A 14,155-nucleotide genomic window follows, 5' to 3' on the forward strand; every position below is an offset into this window, starting at 1 on the left:
TTATTCTTCTTCTTAAATATATGTATATATAGTTTCTTTTGCTATATTTTCATTCAGTCTTATCCAATTCATTTAGTACGAGAATCATGATCGACGAGAAATTAAAATGTTTACCGCAACTTCTAACACTGCCTATAGTAAATTTTAGTAATGGTTCGGTCGAAGAACACTTTACAAGACACAGCAATTTATTTGGTGGAAAATGTAAGCGAGGTTTAATTGTAGGACCCTCAGGTGTCGGAAAAACAAATGCTATGTTATCGCTTTTAGTTGCACGTAATGGGTTGCGCTTCCTAAACTTGTACTTATGCTCTAATTCGTTATACCAAAATAAGTACGATTTTTTAAGACGTTTAATTGAACCTATAAAAGATTGCGGTTACTATGAATTTTCTAATATAGACGAGTTCATTCGACCGGAAGATGCGAAAGAATATTCGGTAGTCGTATTTGACGATGTTTCCTGTACAGGTCAAAATGTCATTAAGGAATTTTTTTCGTATGGTCGACATAAAAACATTGATTGTTTTCTAATTTGTCAAAGTTATAGTGCAATTCCAAAACAATTAGTTCGCGATAATTGTAACTTTTTGGTGTTATTTAAACAAGACTTAACAAATTTAAAACACGTATTTGAAGATCACATAATGAGCGATATGGAGTTTCATCGGCTAAAGGAAATTAGCGATGCTTGTTGGGAGAATAGACACGGCATCCTAGTTATTGATTTAGATTGTAGTGTATCTAAGGGACGTTACCGTAAGGGTTTTGATAAATTCATTGAAGTTTAAAACTAACGACTTCAGCTGTACAGTTCGTAGTAACTTCACATACATCATACAATGAACAAGACGATAGCTGCAGAACTTATCGCGGCACGAGAAGTCGTGAGAGACAAAATTCGTTCTTTAAAAGAAGACTTAGAGGAGTCAAGGATTCGGTCGGAAACCGCATATGCACCCATCGCAAGGCCCTTACAGGATATTGTCGCAAAACTTGACACTGCGCCTTTACTATCCATTCCAAAACGAAGTTTATCTCCAAAAGAAGAAAAATTGATATCTAAGATACAACGCTACTCGCCGGATATTTCTGACGTACCAGCTAAAACCGAGACCGAATATTTTATTCGAAAACCGAAAGTTCCATTAAAAGAACAACGACGAAAATTTGCTACATCGACTCCTGAAAAAAGGTTGGTATCTTCTCCCACGTCTTCTCCTCTTGGTCCATTAGCTCATGCAGAAGAAGAAGTATATGAAGTTCCGCCGGGCGAAGAAGAAGAACTCCTCGATTCTAGCGAGGATACCGGAGCTCTTATTTCGGACGCACATAATCGAATAGAACGACTTAAAGATGAAATAGAAGAAAGATTGGAGTCTCCAGAGGTACAAGCCGCTTTGAGTCAGTTTCATCCTTTGCCCAGAACGTATATTGTTGGTTTAACAACTGATTTAAAAGATGATTATGATCGTTTATACGGTGTTCGCGAAACTCCCGAAGGTTTCTACATTGGAGTCAGTCCTGTTCACTTTGAGGATCAGGATATTCACGTTGGAAACTTCAAATATACGGGAACCGTTGGTTTATATGATTTACTATTTAAAAACGAACCGGGCAAATTTACAATTCAGGACATGCGCAACTACAAAGATATCTTACTACGTTCAAATGCTCCGTACATTAATTACATTCCAGAGGCAGGTATGACTACTGAGGACGACAGTGGGAAATTTCAGAATATTATCAAGCCTATCGTTGAAGGTAACAAACCCAAGGTGCATTGGGCTAAATACTGGCCGAATCCGAAGAAAAAAGTCGGTGGTGCATTACAAAAACAAGTCGTTCCTGGGGCTCTTATCGAATACGAGTATTGGGACGATCCCAACGAACTTGTCGACAGACTGCGTTTGTTGATGGCCTCGCAAACTGCAGGTCATTCTGCACATGTCAATGAAATATCATCAATAATATCGGAGCTAACAGAGGCCGAGATTATACGTTAAAATATTATCATAAATATACGTCTCTCACATTTTTTGTTTTAAAACACCGACGTTTGTGAACTAGAGCAGATGAGTTTAAGCAAGTTCGGAAAACATTCGTCTAGTATGACGATCGATAAGTTTGGTAAACACGTACACGGACACAACATTGCTGCTCATTTTAATAAACGTGAAAACTTACAACGATATTTCAAACAACCAACTATACTTACGTTTAGCGGAGATGGAACTACGGATACAACGGATAATTATTACATTATTCAAAATTTAGGTTACGTAAGTAAATATATAAACTTTTTATATATTGGTGAAATAGTGAAATACCGATTTGAAGGAGACGTTGAAATGATTATTAACGGGAGTATCTTCGATCCAAATAAAAAGTTAAATGTTCTCTTCTTTGGAGATAAAATAGTTTGCAAACCCACAACGAAGACCACTTTACTCAAGAAACCATTTATGGTAGAACTGCTCATTGAAATATCCAGAAAATGAGCGATATTAAAAGGTCCGTCGTAAACGAGTTGCACGCGTCCGCGAGGAAAAAGTATAAACGCAGACGTGTTATTATAAAAGGTTTAACGGACTTATTTCAAGCTGATTTAGTGGAGATGATACCTTATTCAAAAGCAAATGGTAATTTTAAATATATTCTAACAGTTATTAATGCTTTCTCAAAGTATGGATGGGCTGTACCACTAAAAAACAAAACTGGCAAAGAAGTTACGCGAGCTATGGAAACAATTCTATCGGAAAAGCGGAAAAACATACCGAAGAATCTGCAAACGGATAACGGAAAAGAATTTTACAATGAGGATTTTAAAAAGCTCATGTCACGATATCACATCAATCACTACAGTTCATTTTCCAATTTAAAGAGTTCTATTGTTGAACGGTTTAATAGAACAATAAAAGAAAAAATGTGGAAAGAATTTAGTATGCAAGGTAACTATCGTTGGTTGGAATTGCTTCCCAAATTAATTCTGGATTATAACAACCAAGTTCACAGGACGATAGGAATGAAACCTAGCGAGGTAAATAACAGAAACGCATCGACACTGTTAAAAACTGTATATAATTACATAAAAATTGTCGATCCTTATACCAAAAAATTTAATGTCGGTGATCACGTCAGAGTGAGCAAGCATCGACACGCCTTCACCAAAAACTATACTCCCAATTGGTCTAACGAAGTGTTTACAATACATTCTGTTCGTAATACTTTCCCAACAACATATCTGCTCAAAGATGCATCCAATGAAAAAATTATGGGTGGTTTTTATCGAGAGGAATTACAAAAAGTTAAATATCCTGACGTCTACTTGGTGGAAAAAGTGCTACGGCGAAAAGGAAATCAAGTGTTTGTGAAATGGTTAGGATTAGGTCCGTCTCATAATTCTTGGATCTCAAAAACTAACGTTCTTTAAAACGTATAAAGACCTATTTAAAAGTTTACAAGACTTTATTAACAATCGAACATTACAAATACATTATTATTATTATTCTTTACAATTTTTTTTTAAATTAAATTCATTTATTCGCATTCAATCTTTTTATCAACCAATGACCCCACGCCAAAGTATTACATCCGTTCGGTAATATGTATCGTTTATCATCGCACGATGAAAGAGCAATTTTATTCTTTAATTCGGTATACATAGTATGAAATTCTGACTTAAAAATGTACATTTTTTTATGAACCGATCCGCCACATTCAACCACACGTTTATAATCGGTCACGCTTAAATGTTTATCTATAACATATTTCTTTACTCCTTTAGCCTTCTTTACATTATCATTCAACAAGGTGATGCAGTACGCCTTAGCTCCTGTTCCAACAAATGACGTTATGCACCTGTTTGGATATTCATCTTTCATTCTTCCCAACACAGATCGACCGCGAGGTATATTGTGTATATTCTCTAACGGATAATTGGACGTGTCAAAAAATTCAATATTTTCTTTTATATCCTCATATACATTGGGAGTAGTAATTTCTAGGATTAGGGAATCAGTATCGGTGTATAAAAGTGTTATGTTATTTCCATATTTAAGTTTTAAGTAATCATAGAAGAAGCTGTACATTACGGTTTTCGAAAGCTCTAATATACTGAAACCCACATACAGCGGTTTGCAATAACGAACTTCCGCGACGTTCAATTGAACGGCTATCAAATTATCGCAAAATATTTTCGAAGATTTAAAATTTGGTTTAGCTATTAGGGCTTCCACGCCCGGTTTCTTATGACGACATTCCCAGTGGGTAACTAGTCTTATATCCACTCGCTTTTCCACATTTTCCATTGTCTTACCGTATACGATGTTATTCATTGCTTTGTAATGATTTTTTTCAAATTCATTCTTAGCTTTCGCACGTTTATCGGAATTGAAATCGATGTAGCTCCGCATCCAGTTGGATTGTTTAAATTCTAATACTCTGTAAATCTTCGTTAGTTTCAATCCGAACTTGATACACTGCTTTAGATTCACGTAATGAATGATGTATTTTGTTTTATTTTCCAAATTTGCTATTAACTTTGCATTTTTTGAACCTGGGGGTACAATCCGTTCTGGACAAAATGGCAAATCGTTGTGTTCATCATGTATTGCTTCCGGATACTCTAAATCTACCTCGAACACGTAACCCTTTTCGGAATCGTCTTCCGTATTGTAAATATCTAACTTTTGAATCTCTTCATCTGATAGCCATCGAAATCCCCCCGTCGGTAATTTTCGTCTCATTGCGTGTCCATACAAATTCGTAGCGTCGAGATACAAAATATAAGATGGGTCTTTGGTTTCATCAAATTCCATCATTAATTTATTGTTAGCCTTCGCACTGCGTTTAGTGCACATACTTAATCCACCGCGAATACCATTTTTAAAGAAGTGTAACATGTCTATGTCCGTTAATAATTCTAATTTTACCCCTGTCATTCGTAATAATGCATCCCAACCGAAGCCCGGCGCTGTGAAGTAATGACATGGATCTAAAGAGTAATACTTCATCGAGATGGTTCGGAAATTCTCAAATACGTCCGCCAAAAGTAAAACGTCAGACGTTAAATAAATGTCGCTATATTCGCCTAAAGTGCGACAGTTAAATAAGTTCCACACCGTTTGTGCACGACAATAATTTTCTTCGGTTATACTATCGTCGCATAAAGTATTGTAAAAACTACTTCGATCTGGCAGAGCGGTAAGATTCAGCTTTTCGAATGAATCCACAAAGGAATACGGAAAAACTCCTTTCTGACGTATAAGTCGAAACTGTTCTTCGTTCCTAAAATATTTTCTGATTTGAACGCATTGGTTGTCTTCCAAAAATGAACCCAACTTCTCTAGCGATAAAGCCATAAACCTAAATGAATCCACAAATCTCAATTTCATATGAACCCGCCTTAGCTTTCCCTTGCTGTCAATGTTTTCTCCTACGATAATTTTTTTCGAAAATGATATATACTTTTCTTTATTCTGTGCTATAACGTCCACGTCTTCTTCTTTTAATGCCATATCTTTCACAAACATATGACAATCGTAGTTCGAAAGATTGTGAAAGAATATCGGTATGAACTTTGGTAATTGATAATTGATGTTACATACAGCATGTGCGGGTCCTCTATACAACCCAGTTAGGTGATCATGATCGCACACTTTATTACCTTCTTTTATTTTGTGCGAACAAATGTGACAGATATCCTGCATCTCATGTATTAATCTATCAATAGGTGGTAATGGGAGCATTTCTTTTGGTTGGCTTAAATAATTTTTGTATATATTCAGAACGTCATGTTCCAACTTGCTCATGAAAATTTGAGCAGCATTACATCCGCGATATATTTCAAACTTCGACAATGATTCGTCATATGAACATTTTATATAATATGCAAATGCATAAGGTTCGTGTTTGAAACATTTGACGGAGTATGAATTATCATCGTTAAGTTCTGTTGCTTCCGCATCGGCGATCGGTTTCTGTAATGCTTCAAAATCTGCATACACCACGAACGGTATTTTTAATTGTCGTTCAAAATTTTCGAACTGTAGTATATTTTCCTTTTCTTCATTTCCATATTTATTTATTTTCAAATTTGTTGTTGGTAAAATTGCCCTTACCTTGCTGCAATCGTCACTTTGATGACGGATAAGTTTATTTTCTGACGTAAAGAATACCAAGCATCCGTCGCAAATATACTTTTCATGACCATTCTGCGATGCTTGCGATGATAGTAATCGAGACAGATTTTTTATCCAACAATAGTGACTATTCCCGGAATCATTTGTAACCAATAATAAATTTATATGTCTTTCTTCTTTTTGTCGACATATATACATTGTAATTATGTCATAATTCATAACACCGTCTTTAAAATACTCATTTATTCCATATACATTAATAGATAGTTTGTTCTGCTTTTCAAATACAGGTATATCTCGTAATTTAACTGGAAAAACAATATTTGAATAGTCTAAGCCGCAGTCTAGGTAATTCGGATACGAAGATGTCCTCTGTGGTAAACCGTTCGGTTCATGTAGTGCGGATGTTACAGCCCATGCAAAACATGCATCATCCGCGTTTTGTATATTTATCACAGCACGCTTTGCTTTTATTTGTGATGGTAGATCGATGTAATTAGATGCTCTGATAGGATTATATTTGTTTAAATTTAACTCCATATAGAGAATTTGCATTAAAGTCCATCCTAAATAAAATATTGAAACATTTATTTTATAATATATAGGTATATTATGTCACATTACGCTTACCTGAATCTCGTTCCTGGAATTCTGACATTTTTGATGAAATTTCATCAATAAATTCCTTATATATTTTATACAGATCCGACGCTAATGATACTACCTTATTTTTCGTATTGAATGATTTTATTTCACAGTCTTCCTTTGATTGTAAAAAATACAAACCAAAACATTCCATATTTAATTTTACATTTCGGTGAATATCGATTGCGCTTTGTATTAGATTTAGTATTTTTTCTCGAATTCTATGAGAAAATTCATCCAAATCCACAAAAAAACCTTCTTCACTTATTCGATAACTGACAATTTTGTCACCGAATGCTCCAGCTATTCTCTCCACTCCGTCATCGATTATAACAAAAGCGTTACGCTTGTGTGCGTTGCTTCGTAAATGTGCAGAGTAACATTGTCTATTTACATAATCATCGCAAGCCTCACATTTTACTGCTTTTGGAATTTGCGGTGCGTCAAGCTTGATTCTCTTGCCAATACAAGATAATCGTTGATGTCTTTTTAAATTGTCAACTCGAGTAAAACTTTTTCCACAATCCTCACACACGACCATTTTACAATTTAATGTTGTACACTTCTACTTGTTATGAAAGAACTACGTCAATACCACATTTCGCAGGCGTTTATAAACCCTCACCGCTCCTGAAACTTATTGGGGAGGAGGAGGATGCATCGAGTGCGTTTGTATACATGTATATTTATAACTCCGTATACCTCTGCATAATAAATTAAAAAAATATCTCGCAGGTAGATCATGACTCACTTACTAGTATTAAGTTAATTGACCTCCTCCTCGAACGTATCCCCCCAAAAAATTTGCCGATTCAAGAACCTCCTCGCATATTTTAAAGCTCCGTATACCTTTACACAATAAATTTTAAAAAATATCCCGCAGGTAGATCATGACTCACTTATTTGTATACCTACATGTCCCAAAACCGTATACCTTTGTGTACAATAAGTTAAGAGATATATCGAAAACATTACCAGTTCATTGAGAAGCGTCGAAGGATAAACATAGTAATTGTTTTCATCTAGGTAAACAGGTTACATATAAAGATAAATTTTTAATAACATAACCTAAATAAAGATACATTTTTAATAAAGATAAATTTTTAATAATTTCGTCAAAATAACATGACCTTCTCAAGTTAATTGACCTCCTCCTCTCTTCATCGAATCTCCTCCGACCCTCAAAAGAATCGCCGATTCAAGAACCTCCTCTCCTCATCGAACCTCCTCTGACCCCCAAAAAATTTGCCGATTCAAGAACCTCCTCCTAGAACGCAGGTTCGAGGAGGAGGTTCTTGAATCGGCGAATCTATACTACTTACGCCGTTCTGAGCCATGTTTGAACTCTCTATCACTTTCGGTTCCGATAATTCTGTTGACCATATTTGTGATATTCAGGCGCCAAATGACATGTTGGAGCATGTTGGAGATAAAAAACAAAATGTGCCCAAAACGTGATATTATGACGTTATACGCCGTTTTGAGCCATGTTTGAACTTTCTATCACTTTTGGTTCCGGTAATTCTGTTGACCATATTTGTGATATTCAGGCGTCAAATGACATCTTGGAGCATGTTGGAGATAAAAAACAAAATGTGCCCAAAACGTGATATTATGACGTTATACGACGTTCTGAGCCATGTTTGAACTTTCTATCACTTTCGGTTCCGATAATTCTGTTGACCATATTTGTGATATTCAGGCGCCAAATGACATCTTGGAGCATGTTGGAGATAAAAAACAAAATGTGCCCACAACGTGATATTATGACGTTATACGACGTTCTTAGCCATGTTTGAACTTTCTATCACTTTTGGTTCCGATAATTCTGCTGACCATATTTGTGATATTCAGGCGCCAAATGACATCTTGGAGCATGTTGGAGATAAAAAACAAAATGTGCCCAAAACGTGATATTATGACGTTCTACGCCGTTTTGAGCCATGTTTGAACTTTCTATCACTTTTGGTTCCGGTAATTCTGTTGACCATATATTTGATATTCAGGCGCCAAATGACATCTTGGAGCATGTTGGAGATAAAAAACAAAATGTGCCCAAAACGTGATATTATGACGTTATACGACGTTCTTAGCCATGTTTGAACTTTCTATCACTTTTGGTTCCGATAATTCTGCTGACCATATTTGTGATATTCAGGCGCCAAATGACATCTTGGAGCATGTTGGAGATAAAAAACAAAATGTGCCCAAAACGTGATATTATGACGTTCTACGCCGTTTTGAGCCATGTTTGAACTTTCTATCACTTTTGGTTCCGGTAATTCTGTTGACCATATATTTGATATTCAGGCGCCAAATGACATCTTGGAGCATGTTGGAGATAAAAAACAAAATGTGCCCAAAACGTGATATTATGACGTTATACGCCGTTCTGAGCCATGTTTGAACTTTCTATCACTTTTGGTTCCGGTAATTCTGTTGACCATATATTTGATATTCAGGCGCCAAATGACATCTTGGAGCATGTTGGAGATAAAAAACAAAATGTGCCCAAAACGTGATATTATGACGTTATACTCCGTTTTGAGCCATGTTTGAACTTTCTATCACTTTTGGTTCCGGTAATTCTGTTGACCATATTTGTGATATTCAGGCGTCAAATGACATCTTGGAGCATGTTGGAGATAAAAAACAAAATGTGCCCAAAACGTGATATTATGACGTTATACGACGTTCTGAGCCATGTTTGAACTTTCTATCACTTTCGGTTCCGATAATTCTGTTGACCATATTTGTGATATTCAGGCGCCAAATGACATCTTGGAGCATGTTGGAGATAAAAAACAAAATGTGCCCAAAACGTGATATTATGACGTTATACGCCGTTCTGAGCCATGTTTGAACTTTCTATCACTTTCGGTTCCGATAATTTTGTTGACCATATTTGTGATATTCAGGCGTCAAAGGACATCTTGGAGCATGTTGGAGATAAAAAACAAAATGTGCCCAAAACGTGATATTATAACGTTATACGACGTTCTGAGCCATGTTTGAACTTTCTATCACTTTCGGTTCCGATAATTCTGCTGACCATATTTGTGATATTCAGGCGCCAAATGACATGTTGGAGCATGTTGGAGATAAAAAACAAAATGTGCCCAAAACGTGATATTATGACGTTATACGCCGTTCTGAGCCATGTTTGAACTCTCTATCACTTTCGGTTCCGGTAATTCTGTTGACCATATATGTGATATTCAGGCGCCAAATGACATCTTGAAGCATGTTGGAGATAAAAAACAAAATGTGCCCAAAACGTGATATTATGACGTTATACGACGTTCTTAGCCATGTTTGAACTTTCTATCACTTTTGGTTCCGATAATTCTGCTGACCATATTTGTGATATTCAGGCGCCAAATGACATCTTGGAGCATGTTGGAGATAAAAAACAAAATGTGCCCAAAACGTGATATTATGACGTTCTACGCCGTTTTGAGCCATGTTTGAACTTTCTATCACTTTTGGTTCCGGTAATTCTGTTGACCATATATTTGATATTCAGGCGCCAAATGACATCTTGGAGCATGTTGGAGATAAAAAACAAAATGTGCCCAAAACGTGATATTATGACGTTATACGCCGTTCTGAGCCATGTTTGAACTTTCTGTCACTTTTGGTTCCGGTAATTCTGTTGACCATATATTTGATATTCAGGCGCCAAATGCCATCTTGGAGCATGTTGGAGATAAAAAACAAAATGTGCCCAAAACGTGATATTATGACGTTATACGCCGTTCTGAGCCATGTTTGAACTCTCTATCACTTTCGGTTCCGATAATTCTGTTGACCATATTTGTGATATTCAGGCGCCAAATGACATGTTGGAGCATGTTGGAGATAAAAAACAAAATGTGCCCAAAACGTGATATTATGACGTTATACGCCGTTCTGAGCCATGTTTGAACTCTCTATCACTTTCGGTTCCGGTAATTCTGTTGACCATATATGTGATATTCATGCGCCAAATGACATCTTGAAGCATGTTGGAGATAAAAAACAAAATGTGCCCAAAACGTGATATTATGACGTTATACGACGTTCTTAGCCATGTTTGAACTTTCTATCACTTTTGGTTCCGATAATTCTGCTGACCATATTTGTGATATTCAGGCGCCAAATGACATCTTGGAGCATGTTGGAGATAAAAAACAAAATGTGCCCAAAACGTGATATTATGACGTTATACGCCGTTCTGAGCCATGTTTGAACTCTCTATCACTTTCGGTTCCGATAATTCTGTTGACCATATTTGTGATATTCAGGCGCCAAATGACATGTTGGAGCATGTTGGAGATAAAAAACAAAATGTGCCCAAAACGTGATATTATGATGTTATACGCCGTTTTGAGCCATGTTTGAACTTTCTATCACTTTTGGTTCCGGTAATTCTGTTGACCATATTTGTGATATTCAGGCGTCAAATGACATCTTGGAGCATGTTGGAGATAAAAAACAAAATGTGCCCAAAACGTGATATTATGACGTTATACGACGTTCTGAGCCATGTTTGAACTTTCTATCACTTTCGGTTCCGATAATTCTGTTGACCATATTTGTGATATTCAGGCGCCAAATGACATCTTGGAGCATGTTGGAGATAAAAAACAAAATGTGCCCAAAACGTGATATTATGACGTTATACGACGTTCTTAGCCATGTTTGAACTTTCTATCACTTTTGGTTCCGATAATTCTGCTGACCATATTTGTGATATTCAGGCGCCAAATGACATCTTGGAGCATGTTGGAGATAAAAAACAAAATGTGCCCAAAACGTGATATTATGACGTTCTACGCCGTTTTGAGCCATGTTTGAACTTTCTATCACTTTTGGTTCCGGTAATTCTGTTGACCATATATTTGATATTCAGGCGCCAAATGACATCTTGGAGCATGTTGGAGATAAAAAACAAAATGTGCCCAAAACGTGATATTATGACGTTATACGCCGTTCTGAGCCATGTTTGAACTTTCTGTCACTTTTGGTTCCGGTAATTCTGTTGACCATATATTTGATATTCAGGCGCCAAATGCCATCTTGGAGCATGTTGGAGATAAAAAACAAAATGTGCCCAAAACGTGATATTATGACGTTATACGCCGTTCTGAGCCATGTTTGAACTCTCTATCACTTTCGGTTCCGATAATTCTGTTGACCATATTTGTGATATTCAGGCGCCAAATGACATGTTGGAGCATGTTGGAGATAAAAAACAAAATGTGCCCAAAACGTGATATTATGACGTTATACGCCGTTTTGAGCCATGTTTGAACTTTCTATCACTTTTGGTTCCGGTAATTCTGTTGACCATATATTTGATATTCAGGCGCCAAATGACATCTTGGAGCATGTTGGAGATAAAAAACAAAATGTGCCCAAAACGTGATATTATGACGTTATACGCCGTTTTGAGCCATGTTTGAACTTTCTATCACTTTCGGTTCCGATAATTCTGTTGACCATATATTTGATATTCAGGCGCCAAATGACATCTTGGAGCATGTTGGAGATAAAAAACAAAATGTGCCCAAAACGTGATATTATGACGTTATACGCCGTTTTGAGCCATGTTTGAACTTTCTATCACTTTCGGTTCCCATAATTCTGTTGACCATATTTGTGATATTCAGGCGCCAAATGACATGTTGGAGCATGTTGGAGATAATAAACAAAATGTGCCCAAAACGTGATATTATGACGTTATACGCCGTTCTGAGCCATGTTTGAACTTTCTATCACTTTTGGTTCCGGTAATTCTGTTGACCATATATTTGATATTCAGGCGCCAAATGCCATCTTGGAGCATGTTGGAGATAAAAAACAAAATGTGCCCAAAACGTGATATTATGACGTTATACGCCGTTCTGAGCCATGTTTGAACTCTCTATCACTTTCGGTTCCGATAATTCTGTTGACCATATTTGTGATATTCAGGCGCCAAATGACATGTTGGAGCATGTTGGAGATAAAAAACAAAATGTGCCCAAAACGTGATATTATGATGTTATACGCCGTTTTGAGCCATGTTTGAACTTTCTATCACTTTTGGTTCCGGTAATTCTGTTGACCATATTTGTGATATTCAGGCGTCAAATGACATCTTGGAGCATGTTGGAGATAAAAAACAAAATGTGCCCAAAACGTGATATTATGACGTTATACGACGTTCTGAGCCATGTTTGAACTTTCTATCACTTTCGGTTCCGATAATTCTGTTGACCATATTTGTGATATTCAGGCGCCAAATGACATCTTGGAGCATGTTGGAGATAAAAAACAAAATGTGCCCAAAACGTGATATTATGACGTTATACGCCGTTTTGAGCCATGTTTGAACTTTCTATCACTTTCGGTTCCGATAATTCTGTTGACCATATATTTGATATTCAGGCGCCAAATGACATCTTGGAGCATGTTGGAGATAAAAAACAAAATGTGCCCAAAACGTGATATTATGACGTTATACGCCGTTTTGAGCCATGTTTGAACTTTCTATCACTTTCGGTTCCCATAATTCTGTTGACCATATTTGTGATATTCAGGCGCCAAATGACATGTTGGAGCATGTTGGAGATAATAAACAAAATGTGCCCAAAACGTGATATTATGACGTTATACGCCGTTCTGAGCCATGTTTGAACTTTCTATCACTTTTGGTTCCGGTAATTCTGTTGACCATATATTTGATATTCAGGCGCCAAATGCCATCTTGGAGCATGTTGGAGATAAAAAACAAAATGTGCCCAAAACGTGATATTATGACGTTATACGCCGTTCTGAGCCATGTTTGAACTCTCTATCACTTTCGGTTCCGATAATTCTGTTGACCATATTTGTGATATTCAGGCGCCAAATGACATGTTGGAGCATGTTGGAGATAAAAAACAAAATGTGCCCAAAACGTGATATTATGATGTTATACGCCGTTTTGAGCCATGTTTGAACTTTCTATCACTTTTGGTTCCGGTAATTCTGTTGACCATATTTGTGATATTCAGGCGTCAAATGACATCTTGGAGCATGTTGGAGATAAAAAACAAAATGTGCCCAAAACGTGATATTATGACGTTATACGACGTTCTGAGCCATGTTTGAACTTTCTATCACTTTCGGTTCCGATAATTCTGTTGACCATATTTGTGATATTCAGGCGCCAAATGACATCTTGGAGCATGTTGGAGATAAAAAACAAAATGTGCCCAAAACGTGATATTATGACGTTATACGACGTTCTTAGCCATGTTTGAACTTTCTATCACTTTTGGTTCCGATAATTCTGCTGACCATATTTGTGATATTCAGGCGCCAAATGACATCTTGGAGCATGTTGGAGATAAAAAACA

General features: G+C 36.6%; 1 protein-coding gene across 1 annotated transcript; it reads right to left on the reverse strand.

Annotated features, from left to right (window-relative positions):
- Positions 1 to 3,449: 3,449 nt before the first annotated feature.
- On the reverse strand, positions 3,450 to 8,012 carry LOC139430978 (uncharacterized). The gene is made up of 2 exons (XM_071198528.1): positions 6,774 to 8,012; positions 3,450 to 6,709 (listed from the first exon to the last, which is right to left on the reverse strand). The coding sequence occupies exons 1-2, from the start codon at positions 7,327 to 7,329 to the stop codon at positions 3,537 to 3,539; spliced, it is 3,729 nt and encodes a 1,242-aa protein (XP_071054629.1). The 5' UTR covers positions 7,330 to 8,012; the 3' UTR covers positions 3,450 to 3,536.
- Positions 8,013 to 14,155: the final 6,143 nt, after the last annotated feature.

The sequence above is a fragment of the Onthophagus taurus genome, chromosome 8 (assembly GCF_036711975.1).
Source record: "Onthophagus taurus isolate NC chromosome 8, IU_Otau_3.0, whole genome shotgun sequence".
NCBI lineage: Eukaryota > Metazoa > Arthropoda > Insecta > Coleoptera > Scarabaeidae > Onthophagus > Onthophagus taurus.

What these genes read in the sequence shown, in the direction of transcription:
- LOC139430978 (XM_071198528.1), bottom strand. Translation starts at nt 7,329, where the DNA reads ATGGTCGTGTGTGAGGATTGTGGAAAAAGTTTTACTCGAGTTGACAAT. An exon ending in ATTCCAGGAACGAGATTCAG is followed by an intron (nt 6,710 to 6,773) that starts GTAAGCGTAATG and finishes TATTTTATTTAG; the next exon opens with GATGGACTTTAATGCAAATT.